We start from the raw sequence: 17,922 nt of genomic DNA, 5'->3' as shown, positions 1-17,922 counted from the left end.
ACAAGATTTCATTTTTTCTGCTCCACAGAGGAAATACATCAATGGATTATTTGTGACGGTCCGGTGGATGCTGTGTGGATTGAGAATTTGAATACTGTGTTGGATGATAATAAAATGTTGTGTTTGGCAAACTCTGAACGTATCAAATTGACTGCTTGGGTACATATGGTTTTCGAAGTTCAGGACTTAGCGCAAGCCTCGCCCGCTACTGTATCACGCTGTGGTATGGTTTATATCGATCCTGAAGATCTTGGTTGGCTACCTCTAGTAGATTCATGGAAAACAAGTGATATTCAAAAGAAATTGACCACCGAACAAATGGATTTTCTTTATCAGCTATTTACCAAATATTTCAACAAACAATTGAAGCTCGCACTTAAGTACGGCGCTTACATGATCCATCAAGTGACAAGCGCTAAAGTGGTGCTGTTGTGCGAGTTGTTGGCTTCGTTGATTGAACAGAAGAAGTGGATGGCGAGTACCGAGGATGAGTACAAACCACTGATGAGTAAAATGTATAGTTGGTCTGTTTTGTGGGCGGCCGCCTCCAATTTCAAGGATGCTGAAAAAGATGGTTTTGAAAAACATTTGAGGGAGGTTGTAGAAGGCGACCACAACTTTGAGTAAGTTAAGCCTAGAGCACCTCTAGAAGTAAAGCACTCACCTCTTATACATAAATTTAGATTTCCTCGTGGCACACTCTGGGACTATTTCATCAATATGGAAACAAAGACATGGGAAAACTGGAATGTAATAATTGACAAATTTATTTTTGATCCTGAAATGAAATATTTCGATATGCAAGTACCGACTGTGGACACTACAAAATATGGGTAGGTGCTGAGTGTGGTATATTATAGTGTTACTTGTTTTTCTAATCAAAATAGTAAAGTATGTTTCTATGAAACTAAAGTGGATGATTAGTAATCGCTTACTTTTTTAGAAGCGGGTCTTTCCTTAGTTTTTTCAGAACCGCGTTCGCATTCGGAATCATTTATTTTTCTGAATACTCTCGATATGGTCGCAACCTCTTTCCCGAATAGAGTCCCGGAATGGTCGCGAAATGATCGCGAACCAAATTTGGTAAGGATCTCGAAATGATCTGCAAATTGTTCTTAAACGGACCTGATAACAATTCCGAAACGTTCTCGAATCTATCCAGGAATACTCGACAAATCGTATTGAAAACATTTTCGAAACTACCCCAAATTATCCTGGCATTATCCGGAAAACGATTCAGAAATGGTACTCAATCGATGCTATTGTGGAACACAAATAAAATCTGCAGTTGTCCCACAGGACCCAAAGAAGGCTCGAAATAACCCGATTTTGTTTAGCAATCCCGAATGGAGCAAAGTTTCGAAATCGCCATCGCGGTGAACCTTATTTGTCCAAATCTAACCCAGAAACGCTTCAAACGTGCAGGGGTTTATACGTATGCATATATGTATAGATTCTCTTCGCTTTCGCCACGCAAGTACCCGGGTAAAATCATCAACCCTAGTCTTTATCTCCAGACGTAGGGAAGATATTCCTTTGGGAGATCAATGTAATTTTTGTAATAGCTGTTTTCCGAGCAGCAAGAAATCTAGGCCTAAGCCTCATAAATCAAAGCATACAGCTGTTTCTCTAAGAGGCCAAGTCTGCTCTTCAGAAGAAACTGCATTTGTCGCATCATTAAATATTGTCACATTATTACCTCAGTCAGTTCTAAGAAAACGGACTAAATTGTAAATCTAAAGCATCCTCAAATCCATCATCAAATCATCAAAATCGATCCAGTTCACTACAGTAATATACACCCATAGAAGAAATGTATATTAAGACTAGCAAAAACAACAACAACTAGCATATCCGGCAGACATTCTTCTGCCCTAACTTTGGTCTAGCTGCATATGTAACTCTTATTAAGTTTTTACCTTTTACTCTCCGTCTCTCCCAATTTTCTTTAATTTTTTATTCACTCATCTCTCTGCGTCTATTTCTCCTCTTATGTCCTTTTCATCCCTTATTTTCTGTTGTTGTTGTTGTTATTGTAGCGATAAGGTTGCTCCCCGAAGGTTTTTGGGAGTGTTATCGATGTGATGATCCTTTACCGGATACAGACCCGGTACGCTCCGGTACTACAGCACCAAAAAGGTGCTAGCCCGACCATTTCGGGAACGATTTATGTGGCCACATTAAACCTTCAGGCCATCCCCTCCCTCCCCAACCCCAAGTTCCATGAGGAGCTTAGGGTCGCCAGAGCCTCGTCTGTTAGTGGAACAGGATTCGCCGCGGATAGGTGATGGTGACAATTGGGTTTGGAGAAGCTATATATTGCGCTGGCAACCTGAAGGGTTGCGCTACACAGCCCCTTGAATCTGGTATTTTAGTCGCCTCTTACGACAGGCATACCTACCGCGGGTATATTTTGCCCCCCTAACCCGCTGGGGTAACCCTTAATTTCTCTCTAGCTCCCTCCCGTTCTCCCTCACCCGCTCCATCTAACCCCATCTCTCTATTTTCGTCTAACTCTATTCCTTTCTCAGTCCTTTTCTTCTTTCCTCATTTTGTTCTTTCAATTCTTTTTATTCTTCTCCATTCATTTTTCTCAGTCTCGGTTCCAGTCCAAGTCCCAGTCCCAAACCAAAAAAAGAAGGGGTGGACCATTATTTTTAAAATTGAAGAGATTGTGGGGTTTATTCAAATTTTGTTTAATCTTCTGCAGCTATGTGTCGGAATTACTTTTCAATCGCCGTTTCCCCGTTATGTTTACGGGCGATACTGGTGTCGGCAAATCCGTTTTAGCCATTTCAACGCTGAAGAAACTCTCAAAAGGCAACATAGTACCGGTGCTCTTGAATTTCTCAGCCCAAACAAGTAGCGCACGTACGCAGGAAATGATCGAAGCTCAATTAGAAAAACGCAAACGCACACAACTAAGTGCACCATTCGGTAAAAAGGTGATCGTGTTCATTGACGACGTAAATATGCCGAAACTGGATACGTATGGCAGTCAACCAGCTATTGAGCTTTTAAGGTAAGAAAACATTGTCACACAAATCAATGGACATATTTTAGTTTATTTTGACGATGAATTTTGTGCTTCCCAGGCAATTTCTCGATTTTAAAGGATTGTACGACCGTGAAAAACTTTTCTGGAAAGAGATTTTGGACGTAGTACTCGGTTGCGCTTGTGCTCCGCCTGGTGGTGGTCGAAATCCGTTAACGCCACGGTAAGTTGGATTGTATAGATCTCTAAAGAAAACTTTCTATTTTAATAATTTTGCAGTTTTGTTCGCCATTTCGCGCTATTCTCTCTGCCCAAGCCCAACAATGAAACGCTGACTACCATTTTCGCCGGTATATTAACTGGGTAAGTAATTCTTCCCCTCTCATCTCAGGATGTGGGACGGTGGGCAGTCTCCTTAAATTCCTAACCAGTGGCAAGGTTCTTTGTCGAGTCGAATCAATTGGTATTACACTGTTCGGTTTCTGTAGGGAAGCGACCATCTTTTAAAAAGAACGAAAAATGGCAGCTCTGAAAATGGCACAACGCCGAAACCAGTTTGTCAACAAAACAAAATGAATTTGTTTAAAACTACCTGGCCAAAGCCAGAAAAAGCTCAGCAGCTGTTTGTTTCGTCAGCCAGTTATTGTAATGCAAACTTTATTGTGTGTTGTGTGTCAAAAACACGGCTACCGTTTTGTGCTTCCTCTTCGACCCACGAACGGAGCCGCACTGAGGGGAAGTATTCATGTATTGAAAGGGAGAGTGAGACCTTCCGTAAAGTGGGGGATGGCATAGGCCGTGAGAACTTCCATACTTCTAGTAGCAGCACCGAAATATTCCACATAGGAATACACTCTCACTTTCCTGCTTACCAATGGTGACTCGTCCGTTGATACTCTCTTCCTTTCTGAGTACCACCACTTCTATAATCTGTATAGATGGTGGATAGCATGAGCCGTGAGAACATCCATACATTTATCAGCAGAGCCGAAATATTCCACATAGGAATACATAGAGGAAAGGGCATGTTGCCATAACGGGTATTCTTTCGCCTCGACATGGGGAAAAGTAGCCTAAAATGCGTCGATCCTTTATCTTCGCAAATTCCGTGGGAACATAACCTTTCACCCAGTTAAGGGCGTCCACCCCTGCCAGCTTGCCAAAGGAGGCTTGACGGCTGGCAACCACCGCTTACATAATTTGCACAATATGTAGTAGATGTCGGAAAGTAAGCGGTGCTGCGCCAGAGTTACGCATGCACGTCTATCTGCGGAATAGAGCCAAAGCCAAATTTGACTTGCAGAGCCATGTAGTTCTAAAGGGAACTTCTTTTACTTAAATTTTTCTTAAAACTCAGGAGAAGTGATGTCAAACAATCCTTCACCGCCCTTGACCTCGGTATCAGAGCTTAGCGATTTGGTAGTTACCTGACTACCTGAGTAGGTAGAAAATTCTATAACAGTTACCGCCCTTTACCTCAGTAGCACTCAATTTGCTTCGCATTTCGGGGAGATGTGGCCAAACTTCTAAACGATTTTTTTCCTTCATGAATTCAAATATTCTCTTTAGTTCTAGTTTAATATGCAAATATTCTTTCCAGTTTCTTGGACACATTTTCTTCCGCCATACGCCCATTATCAGTCCCCATTGTCAATGCATGTGTCGATGTCTACTCACGGATCGCTAACGAGATGCTACCAACCCCCGACAAATCTCATTACATATTCAACTTGCGCGATCTGTCAAAATGCGTGCAGGGGATCCTACAAGCAACCAACACACATTACAATCAAGAAATCCAAGTTCTGCGTCTCTTCTTTCACGAAACGACTCGTGTTTTTCACGATCGCCTAATCAACGACGAGGACAAGGCAATCTTCAACACTATCATGCATGAAGTTTGTATCAAACATTTCAATAGGGAAGTAGTGAAACAAGAGGAACCGCCTTTGCTCTTTGGTGATTTCATGATCTTTGGAAAACCGAAAAATGAGCGAGTCTATGAAGAAGTCGTTGATCAAAAAAAGTTGGAGAGCATTTTAAACGACTACATTGAAGATTACAACTCAATGACGGGCAAAAGTATGCGTTTGATACTGTTTCAGGATGCTCTGGAGCATACAGTACGTTTGGCGCGCTTATTGCGTAGTGATCGTGGTTACGGTTTGTTGGTAGGCGTGGCCGGTATGGGTAAACAATCGCTGACACGTTTGGCGGCACATGTCAATGAATACAAATGTTTGCAAATCGAATTAAAAAGAAACTATGATATAAATGCATTCCATGAAGATTTAAGGATCATCTATAGATTTGCGGGGGTTAGTTGATAAATTCATGATATTTTGTGTGTTCTCTGAACCTAAATAAACCCTTTTCATCAAATAGATTGAAGATAATCCAGTAGTTTTTTTAATGATTGACACACAAATTGTGGAAGAAGAGTTCTTGGAGGACATCAATAACATGTTGAACTCTGGCGAAGTGCCGAATCTTTTTGAAGGTGACGATTATGAGAAGGTCATACTGGATGCACGTGAAGCCTGCAATGCTTCATTGGCTGGCGTAATTATTAAGTGGATGATTGTGGCAATGATATAAAATTTATTTATTTTCTTCACAGGGTTGCAGTCGTGATGAAATTTATAAATTTTTCATCAACCGTGTTCGCAATAATATGCATGTTGTGCTTTCTATGAGTCCAGTTGGAGATGCTTTTCGACGCCGTTGTCGTATGTTTCCTTCTTTGGTGAATTGCACCACCATTGATTGGTTCTCGAATTGGCCAACTGAAGCGCTGTATTCGGTGGCATTGGGCGTGCTTCAAGATATTGCCCGTAACAAGGAAGATCGCATCGCATTAGCTAGTACAACTGTATTTATGCACAAAGTACGTATGTATGTATATGGAGTGAAAACATCGGAGTGAAATAAGTCAGTTTGCGACTTTAAACGAACTAAACCTCCTACATTTCAAGGATAGATCCTCCTCGTATTCGTATTAAGTATTCCGTCGGTAGGAGGCTCAACGTCTGCTAGCGTCATGTTGCCATACTTTCAATGGTACGGCGTGTATTTATCTGGGGTTGAAACCCACAAAAACTTCTCTCTATATCCCGTATATGTATGTATGCATAGTAACGTGCGTTCTGCCCTGACTGATTCTTCGGTTGGAAAGCCATGGCCGGTTTGTTTCGTGCCATACAACTGGACGGTTAAAGCCTCATTTTTAATGTGATTATTTTGCATGCTGCAGCTCACCTAAGTGCTTGCAGATCCCGCGACCTTCGAGGAACAATGTGATTAGTGACTTTGTCGTCCAAGTCGCAGCGATTTTTATCAGTAAGTGTGGCTGAATAGAAGAGCAACGCGAGCTAAATCCGGCTTACTCGTAATCGTAATCACAAATCTAATCACAGCAAACAAATTACGGTCAGTCAGTAGAAGTTTACTGCGACATCTAGATCTCATTTTGTCGCAGCTAGTTCTGCATTCGTCCTTGTGGAGCTATAAATCGGTATGTGACAGCGATTTTCGTAACCGTGATTGCAATGTTGGCATCGCACGCAATACCTATTTAAGTATTTTGTTGGGCACGCCGTCTGGTGACGAAGATTTGTAATCTTCAAGTCATCAAAGATCTTGGAGGACTTCTTTCGCGGCACCTCCTCGAATAAATAGATGAAGAATATTTCTTCTCTGCGCGGGAAAAGTTGGCGGTTGGCTGATTCTTCCTTATTGTCCTCCACAGTACTGCTATAACACTTTCTACATTAGTTTAAGCGCAACATCTGGACTTCGATTTGACAATACCTTATCAAATCATCCATAATCAAAGTTCAATGTGCCGTAGGCAACCTAACAAGCTCAGCTGAACAATTTCTTAACTACCTCGGCAACCATTCTACGAAAAACTGGTTACCTGGAATGCCTATTTTCAGATTTAAGTCGCATTCCATAGCATCTTTATTAACGTATAAGTAACAAAAAACTTAACTCCAAATCGTGGAGAAACGTCTTCCTTACAACCTTAGGCATTGTAATGTTGCGTGTGTCTAACTTCGCCCACAACCGAACTGCTACCAAGTAGCATCCGAGGGTGGATGGCGGTTCTCTCCAGCGAGAGAGACAACCTCATAAGATGAGTCTCCTTAGTCTCGTTACATTCGAGACTACCTATTACTTTTTCTATTGTCCCTATTTTCACGATTTCTATCCCACAGACTGTAGAAGATGCATCGGTACGCTTTTATAAGGAAATGAAACGGCACTACTACACCACACCAAGTAGTTATTTGGAACTGCTAAAACTTTATCAGAATTTACTAAAGGTCAAGTCGGATGAAATAATAGCAAAACGTAAACGCATTGCCAATGGTTTAAATAAACTTTTACAGACCAATGACATTGTAAGTTTTTTTAGTACTCCCTGTATATACTTTCATTGCGATTTCTTACCACTTCACAGATAGCGGTTATGCAAAAAGAGTTAGAAATAATGGTGCCGCAATTGGACGAGAAGTCAGCAATCATGAAACAATTAGTAGATCGTCTCAACTTTGACACTAAACAAGCGGATCAAGTTAAGGAAGGTGTAGTGCGCGATGAAAACGTGGCCAAAGAGAAGGCTGCCGTGTGTAAGGTGATTTCAGATGATGCTAATAAAGATTTAGAAATAGCTATGCCGGCGTTGCGTGATGCCGATGAAGCGCTAAAGAACTTAACCAAAGCTGACATCAATGAACTGAAATCCTTTACAACACCGCCTGCATTGGTGCAATTCACCATGGAAGCTGTGTGCATTTTAATGGGGACTAAGTATAAACATGCTAATTTTCTAAAAAAACAAAAAAAACAAAAATTCTTTTTAATTATATATTACAAAAATTTCAGAACCGATTGGGCTTCCGCTAAGCGTATTATGGCTGATGTGAATTTTTTGAAACGCTTACTTGAGTACGACAAAGAACACATCAAAGAAGATGTGCTCAAGAAGTTGAAAAAATATATTGAGCATAAGGATTTCTTACCTTCGGTATATATACCTATTTTTCGTATTTGCACTTCCTTCTCTTAAACTGAATTAACTCTCCACAGAAATTGGAGAAAGTATCGAAAGTGGCATCATCCGTTTGCATGTGGGTCATAGCAATGGATAAATTCTCAAAGGTGTATAAAGTAGTAGAGCCAAAGTTGAAACGCAAAGAAGCAGCAGATGCCGAACTCAAGGCTATTATGGTTGTGTTGAAGCAAAAGCAAAAAGAATTGGCCGCTGTAGAGGCGAAAATTCAAGCACTGCAAGAAGATTTGGAGGAGAAAAATCGTGAATTCAAAACCATCCAAGACTCAGTCGATTTGACTTATGGACGTATTAACCGTGCTGGCCGTTTAACATCAGCGCTATCCGAGGAGGAAATACGCTGGAAGGAAACTGTGAAGGTAAAATTGAAATGAATCGCTCAAAAAAAAAAACAAAGCGAAGAACCATGAAAGAAATCGATTCGTGATCGTCAGGCTCTTTTCATCTTTGAAGAGTTTGAGCTTCAACATTCTCTCTAAGCCGCGACACTTCAAACTTTTTTAGCTTTTTAAGCTCCTTAAAAGTGTATTCTTTTATAATAATGGTATTTAAGCTTTTGAATCTTGATAGGCGCTTAGGACTTTTTAAAGCCTCGATTTCGAAATTAATGGACGACAGTCTCAATCATTTGATCATCATGATAAACAGCGACTGATTGATTGCACTCCTGTTTGAGATTCAGTTTTAAAGGCGGTGTATGTATGTATGTTTAAAGCTTTTGTGCAGGAAAACTTCAGATTTTTAAAACTATTGTCACTTTTTGGGTCTTATTTTTGGAATTCTAAGCTTTCGCAATTTAAAGCTTTTTATAAACTACTAAGTACTACTATACACTTTTTAAAGTTTCAGTTTTTACAACAAAGAAAAATGTAATCATTTTTTCGTCGTTCCGTGAGTAAGTTAAACAAATATTGAGATATCTCTATGAATATTATTATAAGCCGCTTCAAGCTTTTCGTTTTTTAAAGCTTCTATAACTTTAAGCTTCAGAACTTGTTTAAACTTTTTGTTTTTTAACATAAAGTTGCCCAAAGCTTTAATAACTAATAAAATATCTTTTAAGCTTTTAAACTTTTAATAATAAAAATTTATGCAGCTCTGGCACCTGTATATAGTTTGTGAGTTCAAGCTTTTTCAAAATGTTAGCTTTAACAGCTGTTTGAACCTTGAAGTTTTTTTTTCGCCTCCTTTTTAGCTTCTGATTTCTTAAACCTTTATTAGGCGTTTTGTAAGCTTAAAGCTTACAGTTTTTCGAAACCATAACATTATTTATCTTAACCTATTTCCTTGCTTAGACACTAACACAAGAACTCCAATGCGTTCCCGGTGACGTTTTGGTATCAGCGGCATGCGTCGCTTATTTAGGCGCATTCTCTACACAATATCGTGATGAAATGTGTGCGGAGTGGGTTGCCAAGTGTCAGGAACATCAAATACCATCGAGTGGCGAATTTTTGCTACTAAAAGTGCTCGGCGATCCGTATGAAATGCGTCAATGGACCATGGATGGTTTGCCCAAGGATACAGTATCAATTGAGAATGGTCTTTATGCTACACGAGCATTACGTTGGCCGCTTATGATAGATCCGCAAGAGCAGGTAAATAACAAACGGTAAAAAACGACGTAGCTACACTAACTTGTACTTCTTCTTTTTCCATTGAGGCTAATCGCTGGATTCGCAATAAAGAGAAAGCAAATGGATTGATTGTCTGCAAGATGACAGATGGCAATCTCTTACGTATATTGGAAAATGGTGTACGTCAAGGTTATCCAGTATTATTGGAGGATATCGATGAAAATATCGATCCATCCATACGACCGGTACTACAACGAGAGACTTATGTACACGAGGGACGCGTCTATTTAAAACTAGGCGATGTCATAATCGACTATGATGCACATTTCAAGCTTTATATGACTACAAAATTGGCGAATCCACATTACCTACCTGAGATTTGTATAAATGTAACGTTGGTCAACTTTTTGGTGACTGAAAGTGGGCTTGAAGATCAACTTTTGGCGTAAGTTGTAATATGATTTATTGAATTGAATTTTACTTCCTCGAGGCTTTCCTAAATAAGTAAAGTAACATGTCATCCGCCTCCTCGACCCCGTGACAGAGTTGTTGACGATAGCATCTTTTCACAGTTTCTGATGGATTTTTTTCAACTAGGATGTAATTGCAAAATTCATAGCAATAACCGCTGTCACTTGATCCGAGTATACGCATAACTCGAATTCTATAGAAAGAAATGGAGTGCGACATTCGGAGAACCAGAGCACAGCCACCCACTCCTTCCTTTTGGAAGTCTATTGCCGATAACACTGTGGTCAAAAGACCTAACGTTCCTGAGTCGTTACGTCGAACTTTACAGTTCCTTCACTTCGATTGTAAAGGTTAGGAAGCTAGACGAAGATAATATTTTGTGCCTAATCTTAAACTGCTTGTATTAGGTTCTACCGCGCGTAAGTACGTGTAGGGAGAGAGCTCCGCCTCAAGGGTTACCTCCGATATACTTCCTAAAATTCGTCTCCCATAAAAACATTTATCTTGGCCATGGGAATGGCAATGAATATGGTATACTTTGTTTTAAGCTTCCAGAGACCCCTCTCATATAAAACCCAATGTGGACCTACTATTATATGATGCGATACTGTAATATAAATTTATACATTCCAGCATATACTCTTCCGAGTATTCTAGTGATCAGTTCTATCTGGATTTTGTTGATTTTATCGCTGGTTTAAGCTAATTTTTTCCATTGACATTCATAATACCTCGTAACTTTGTTGTGCAACTGTAATTCACTTGTGCCTAAAACCTGCTATGGTGCATAACGCCTCCACTGTAAACCATCCCGCACAACAAAAGTCCTCACTTCAACGCCCTTTTTTTGACACTGACGATGCTAATGTGCAATAACAGCTGAAGTGCAGATGTCCAGCAAAGGTGCCTAGATTTCCTTAGAGAACTGGCTCTGGTCGTGAACTAACGAATGAATGGAAAATCCTGTTACAAAGATGAATATTGAATGACAGTTTGTGAGTAGCCGCACCTGTTGTATGGGGAGAAGAGCTGCTAAACCAACAACAAACACATGAGACTTTTGCGACCCCAAGCTCCCCATGGAATTAGGGGTTGGGTGAACGTGATGGCCTACAAGGTTCAATGTGGTCATGTTAAACTGTTCCCGAGATTGTCGAGCTAGTGCCTTAATGGTGCATGTTACCGGAACGTACCGAATCTATATCCGGCGAAGGACCGAAACATCCCGAAACCTTCGCTACAGAAACGGTAACAACAGGCTACGATTGTGACTGTAGGGTGCACTGTCCCCTTTGCCAAAGGGGTTCTTACAATATTCAGACAATACAGCTACGCCACTCACTCTGTCTCCAATCACTCCGATTTCCTCTGTTTGTTACGCGCTACCTTTCTAGACATCGAGGGGCTTTTAACAATGTCTTACCGGGAGTAATCGAAAGAGCTCTGGTGGGTTTAGGAGTCGAGGCGGCTCTGGTTGAATTTATTAGCAAACTTCTTTGCGGCAGAATTGTGGCAGCGGAGTGGGGAGGGCCATAATTAAGAGGAAGGTGTGCAGGGGCACGGCACAGGGGAGTGTCCTATCTTCTCTGCTCTGGGTTGTGGTAGTCAACGAGCTTCTTGTGGAGCTGGAGACCAATGGTTGTCGGGTGGTTGCCTATGCAAATGACCTCGCTATCCTAGTCAGAGGCAAATTTCTGGGCACCCTGCGCGTTGTTCTGCAGGGCTACCTGGATACTGTGGCTAGGTGGGTTGAATCATGTGAATTGGTGGTAAACGGAATTGGTTCTTTTTACAAGGAGATATAAGATGCCCGATTTCAGAACTCCTTCGCTTGGAGGGGTTCCGTTGGTACTTTCTGATAGGGTTTAATATTTGGGGATTGTTTTGGACAAGAAACTGTCCTGGATACCCAATGTGGAAGATCGGGCCAGGAAGGCCGCCGTTGGCTAGTACTGCTGCAGAGAGGCTATCGGAAAGAGATGGGGACTCTCGGCAGGAGTAGTACACTGGCTCTATGAGATGGTGGTCAAACCGATCTGCTATATGGGGTGCTGGTCTGGTGGAAAGCACTGGACACGGCGAGCACATCCAAAATGTTAGTGTCAGTGCAACGGACGGCGCTGATTGGTATCAGTGGCGCTCTGAGGACAACACCTACCTTGGCACTGAATGTCATGCTGAACATACATCCAGTATATATTGCGGGAAAGGCAGCCGCGGCCCGGTCGTTGGTCAGGCTTCGTGATATGGGTTATGGGCCTTCTGACTTCGGACACTCCAGCCTTCTTACTAGTTTCGCCTTTATCCCGGACAGGACGGACTATTGTATGCCGATGACCGCTCCCTATGCAACCTTCACCCCAGTCTTTCCCCCGAGCGAGGAGTGAGGAAGAGGAATTATCTGGAGCATGGGACCGGTTAACTTGTTCACGGATGGGTCGAGGTTGGACGGAAAGGTTGGGGGGGGGGGGGGGGGGGTCTTTTGTCAATAGCTAAATGTAAGCCGCAAGTTTAAGTTGGCTGATCACTGCAGTGTATTCCAAGCGGAAGTTGCTGCCATTATTGCTGCGGTGGATGGAATGCTATCCAGTGCTACTACGGTTAGGGAATTTAACATCTACTCCGATAGCCAAGCGGCTATCAAGGCCTTGAGCTCAACTACAGTGCGATCGAGGGTGGTCTGGGAGTGCCAGATTTCGCTTGCGATTGCATCGAATTATTTTACAATTAAGATTATCTGGGTCCCGGGCTATAGTGATATCCCGGGTAACTGTCAAGCGGATCTCTTAGCCCGCATCGGTACAACTGAACCGGATGAAGATGGATGTAGGGATTTCGGGATTCCGTTGGCCACCTGTGGATTGCTCCTCCATAGCTGGGCCTCGAGTCAGCTCAGCAAACGTTGGGTGGACACCATGTCTTGCAGGGTAGCCAGACCTTTCTGGCCGAAAGTGGATGGCAGGAGGTCTGCTGAAATAATTGGGTTCACTAAGGCTCACCTATCAATGGTCATTGGGGTTTTGACAGGGCACTGTCCGATGGGTATCCATGCGGTACGTCTCAATATACTGGAAACTCCATTCTGCTGCAGCTGTATGGAGAATGATGAGGTGGAATCACCAAATCACTTTATGCTTGAGTGCCCAGCTTTTGCCAGAACTAGGCGAAAGTACTTCGGTCGCCACTCACTTGGATCTCCCGAGGATTTATCCAAAGTTGAGATTGGTATCATTTGGAGCTTTATCGTTCTACTCAACGATTCTCTAAGTAGCTAGATCTAAGACACCGTTATTTTTGGTGTATGTGGTATCACAACGGACCTTCGTGTTGTCCAAGTGAGCTATCATTATCAGGGCAGCTACCACCTAACCTCAAACTAATCGCACTACTCAACTGTTGTCGACCGCTCCAGCACATCACCGTTTAGCTGTTGTCAAGCCGGTGTAGCACCATAAATCCGCCCCTAATACTTTGTCGCCCGCTATTATACCGCCGCACCCGCTCCTACGAGCAATGACCACCCGCTATCACCCTGCTACCCAGCTGTTGCCGTCTTGGTACCTCCCGCTGCTTACTACTATCCTCATTCGCCTTTAGTTTTAACCTTGCTCCCCTATTGCCTGCGCAACGGTTGCCGTCTACCAACCGTCCCGCTGTACATCCGTCGCATACTGCCAAGCTAAGCCGTTTCGTTCCCCGCGGAAAACTGCTGTAGACACGTGTTAAGCCATGTGTGTATTCGAGCTTGAAACATTTTTCTATCCACTATCCTATGGGACTACTACTTTACCCTGGTTTACTGAGTGCTACGATTCTACAAAATCCATCTCAAATGGTACTCGCTAACATCTGAGGTGAATGCTCATCCACTCCTTTGATCTTCTTTCCCATTGTTTTGCTATTGAGGTTCGAATACTTCCGTTAAACCTTCGTACAAATATCGGTTTTTTATGTTATCCGTAGTGATATTGTGGCCATTGAACTGCCTGCCATGGAAATTCAACGTAACGAACTTATTGTGAAAATCAATTCGGACAAACAGCAGTTACTGGCGTTAGAGGATAAGGTGCTTAAACTACTCTACAATTCGCAAGGAAACATTTTGGATGATGAGGAACTTGTTGAAACACTCAATGACGCTAAGGTAATTACTTCTCTTTGCCGTTTCCATCTTATGTGATAAAGTGAACCGAATTCCATCTTTAGGAAACTTCATTGATTATTGCGACACGTCTAATCGAAACAGAAGAAACAGAAAAAGTAATAACAGCGACGCGTGAAAAGTACCGTTCCTTGGCATCGCGTGGTGCTATACTTTATTTTGTTGTCGCCAGTCTAGCCGATGTGGATCCTATGTATCAATATAGTTTAAAGTATTTTTCACAAGTCTTCTGTAACGTAATACGTCTTGAACATCCTAAACAAACTATCGAAGAGCGTATAGCTCAATTGAAACTGGATGAGTTGAAGGCAATTTACGAGAATGTGTCACGCGGTTTATTTGAAAATCATAAGATCATCTTCAGTTTTCTATTGGCGACGGCTATCGAAAGACAGGAAGGGCGTGTAACACAAAGTGATATGAACTTCTTGACGCGTGGCAGAGTTGGTAGTGTTACTCTTAAACACAAACCCGATGAAATATGGTTATCGGATAAGGATTGGGAAACATGTATTTTTCTGGAAGAAGAATTTCCTGAACACTTTTTCGGTTTCACTGCGTCTTTAACTAAGCCTTTCTTTCTGCAGATACTTAATACCAAAGAGGTGGGTAAAAATCCGGTAATAATTTGCTTGTGGGTTTTGTATATATCCCTTTTCTCGTGCAGCTATTTAACTTTGCCCACTCAAAAGCAGAGCCGCTTGACACGTGGAACAAACGTCTAACCATATTTCATAAGCTCATGTTCATACGCGTGTTTCGACGCGAACGTTTCCTGCTGCACGTTGTCTTGTATTTAACCGCAACCGTGGGTAAATATTTCACAGAGACGTCTGCTACGGGCAGTCAATTGAAAGCTGTGTAAGTACTTACGCTTTGATAGCTTCCGCCAATCGCGCCGCCTTTGTCACAAATTCCAATAATTTTCTTTGATGTTTTAGCTTTGCCGATACAAACAGTGTCACACCCATGGTTTTCGTTCTATCAACTGGTTCTGATCCAATGGCTGGATTTCTTAAATTTGCTGATGAGATGAAGTATATGGATAAATTCTATTCAATTTCTCTCGGGCAAGGTCAGGGGCCAATTGCTGAAAGTTTGATTGAAAAGAGTCTGCGTCTAGGTCACTGGGTATTTCTGCAGAATTGTCATTTAGCCACATCGTGGATGCGCCAAATGGAAACAATTGTACGCAACATAACATTGGGCATCAGTAAAGCACACGATGATTTCCGCCTATTTCTTTCTTCTATGCCTACTAAGAACTTCCCCATAAGCGTGCTACAAAACTCTGTTAAACTAACAAATGAGCCGCCAAAAGGCATTAAAGCTAATGTACTCGGCGCATTAAATGATTTAGAGAGAAACTTTTTCGAAAAGCACGCACTACGCGAGAAATGGCGCGCCATAGTTTTTGGTCTTTGCATGTTTCATGCCGTGCTTTTGGAGCGCCGCAAATTTGGGCCACTCGGCTGGAATATTATGTATGAGTTCAATGAAAGTGATCGTGATTGTGGTTTGAAAACATTGGAATTCTTTATCAATCGTGAACAAGTGGAAGAAATTCCATGGGACGCAATATTCTATATAAATGGTGAGATCACTTGGGGTGGACGTGTCACCGATTATTGGGATCAGCGTTGCTTGAAAACTGTATTGAAAACATTTTCGTCACCCAGAATCATTGTGCCTGGTTATAAATATTCACGTGGTGATCCATACTACTGTGATCCGCAGAAGCTAACTATAAGCGAATATATACAATATGTACAAAAGTTCCCAACCATAGAAGATCCAGAAATTTTTGGCATGAATCAAAATGCGAATATTGTATTTCAAACTCAGGAAACAAATTTCTTCATTTCGACTTTGTTGCTTGGACAGCCACGTGCGGCGGCAGATGAAGGTCAGGCTGCTGAAAATGAAACTGCCCTACAGGTTATTCAATATATACAAAGCGTTCTAATAACCAAGATCAAACGTGATGATTTGCATGAGTCGTTGACAGTGGTAAGTATATATTGACTGCTGAGTGGAATATCACCCTATCTCGGCTGCCGTTTCGAAAACGCCCTATCTCAGAAAACTTTGGGATAACGCCATATTTAAGAATTTTTTTCAAAAACGCCCTATCTCAAAATTTCTTCATAAATACCCCATAATGTCAAAATATATTGAATGTTAGCTCTGATAGGGCGTTCTTCAACCGAATTATGAAATAGACCTTTTTTTAAACAACTTCCGAAAAACGGCGAATCGTTTCCGAAACGGCAGCCGAGATATGGTGATATTCCATCCAGTAATAGATATGTAATGATACTTAGCCAAGTATGTGATTTTGCCTCGAAACCCCTAGAAATATATTTTGGTATTAGCCGGGGTTTGGATGTTGCTTCCAATATCCAGAGGTGAATCTGAAATGAGAAAAGAAATTGGTTCAAAGTTATTTGTTATAATATTTTAATGTAACATAGTTATGTTATGTGGACTCAATGTCGGACACATGATCTTCTACACATTGCAGCCCGCACCTGGGTCAACGCCTTTCCCGCTTGGTCGATCATGTGCATCTCTCGCGTTCTCTTAATATCGCCAATCTAATTGGGACGTCTGCGGAGCAAGCTTCGAGGGATTCGCCTTTTTAGCTAATTCATCCGCTTTTATTCCTATCTACTCCCATATTTCCTGGAACTCAATATAGATGTATGCTTCTCCCCGTCCTGATTCTTTCCAGGGATTGATTTTATTTGCTAGGAGTTCAAATATACTTCAAATGTGACAGCACCCCAGCGAGGGTTTAAAATGTTTGCGGTCTCCACTATCCACAGCTCCGAAAGTTCGAGTGGTAAAAAAAAAATTTACCGAGATTGTCGGGCCAGAATGTGCAAGCACCGGAGCACACCGGATTCAATCCTTCGGAGAGTATTTTTGCAACAAGAAGTACAACATCATGGTAAAGCTTAGCCTTTTGATATTAAACTAAATTATAAGCCGTCTTTGTGTATTGTTGCTTCGTTGTTTACTGTCCAGCCGCCACTCTTACTCGCAATATATTTCACAGCTGGCATATTAGGTACTACTGACTGGCCATGGATGGCTCTAGTTTAAATCTTCCTGCTCTTGTAAAAAAAACTGGTGTTGGGGATTCTACTGAATATATATATATATACAGTGTACTCTCTCCTAACGGACACCTCTCTTAAGCGGACACCTCTCATAAACGGACAATTTTTTCAGTACCAAAAAATCCTAAAGCATTTTTTAAGTTTTTTCCTTTTGAGCGGACAACCCTCCCATAACAGGACGCGGACACTTGCTTTTTACCCCAAAGGGCTTTTTAATTTTCCATAACCGGATAGCTTACAACACTTTTTATACACAGTTGAGCAGAGCTCACAGAGTATATTAAGTTTGATTGGATAACGGTTGGTTGTACATATATAAAGGAATCGAGATAGATATAGACTTCCATATATCAAAATAATCAGGATCGAAAAAAAATTTGATTGAGCCATGTCCGTCCGTCCGTCCGTTAACACGATAACTTGAGTAAATTTTGAGGTATCTTGATGAAATTTGGTACGTAGGTTCCTGAGCACTCATCTCAGATCGCTATTTAAAATGAACGATATCGGACTAT

General features: G+C 41.7%; 1 protein-coding gene across 1 annotated transcript in view; it reads left to right on the top strand.

The window, feature by feature from the left end:
* Positions 1–17,922, top strand: part of Dhc16F (Dynein heavy chain at 16F) — a 77,534-nt gene that overhangs the window by 57,063 nt on the left and 2,549 nt on the right. Inside the window, exons 20-37 of the mRNA XM_067779606.1 lie at positions 29–623; positions 684–833; positions 2,711–3,022; positions 3,096–3,218; positions 3,275–3,358; positions 4,596–5,313; positions 5,381–5,557; positions 5,616–5,882; positions 7,216–7,401; positions 7,461–7,810; positions 7,886–8,027; positions 8,090–8,431; positions 9,368–9,670; positions 9,736–10,094; positions 14,084–14,264; positions 14,327–14,887; positions 14,950–15,143; positions 15,224–16,292. Of these exons, the coding sequence (XP_067635707.1) occupies positions 29–623; positions 684–833; positions 2,711–3,022; positions 3,096–3,218; positions 3,275–3,358; positions 4,596–5,313; positions 5,381–5,557; positions 5,616–5,882; positions 7,216–7,401; positions 7,461–7,810; positions 7,886–8,027; positions 8,090–8,431; positions 9,368–9,670; positions 9,736–10,094; positions 14,084–14,264; positions 14,327–14,887; positions 14,950–15,143; positions 15,224–16,292 (6,113 nt within the window). The remainder of the gene's footprint in view (positions 1–28; positions 624–683; positions 834–2,710; positions 3,023–3,095; positions 3,219–3,274; positions 3,359–4,595; positions 5,314–5,380; positions 5,558–5,615; positions 5,883–7,215; positions 7,402–7,460; positions 7,811–7,885; positions 8,028–8,089; positions 8,432–9,367; positions 9,671–9,735; positions 10,095–14,083; positions 14,265–14,326; positions 14,888–14,949; positions 15,144–15,223; positions 16,293–17,922) is intronic.

This window comes from Eurosta solidaginis, chromosome 4, assembly GCF_040869045.1.
Source record: "Eurosta solidaginis isolate ZX-2024a chromosome 4, ASM4086904v1, whole genome shotgun sequence".
NCBI classification, from domain to species: domain Eukaryota; kingdom Metazoa; phylum Arthropoda; class Insecta; order Diptera; family Tephritidae; genus Eurosta; species Eurosta solidaginis.
Note: the sequence above shows the minus strand (reverse complement) of the source record. Positions and strands in the feature narration are given on the sequence as shown.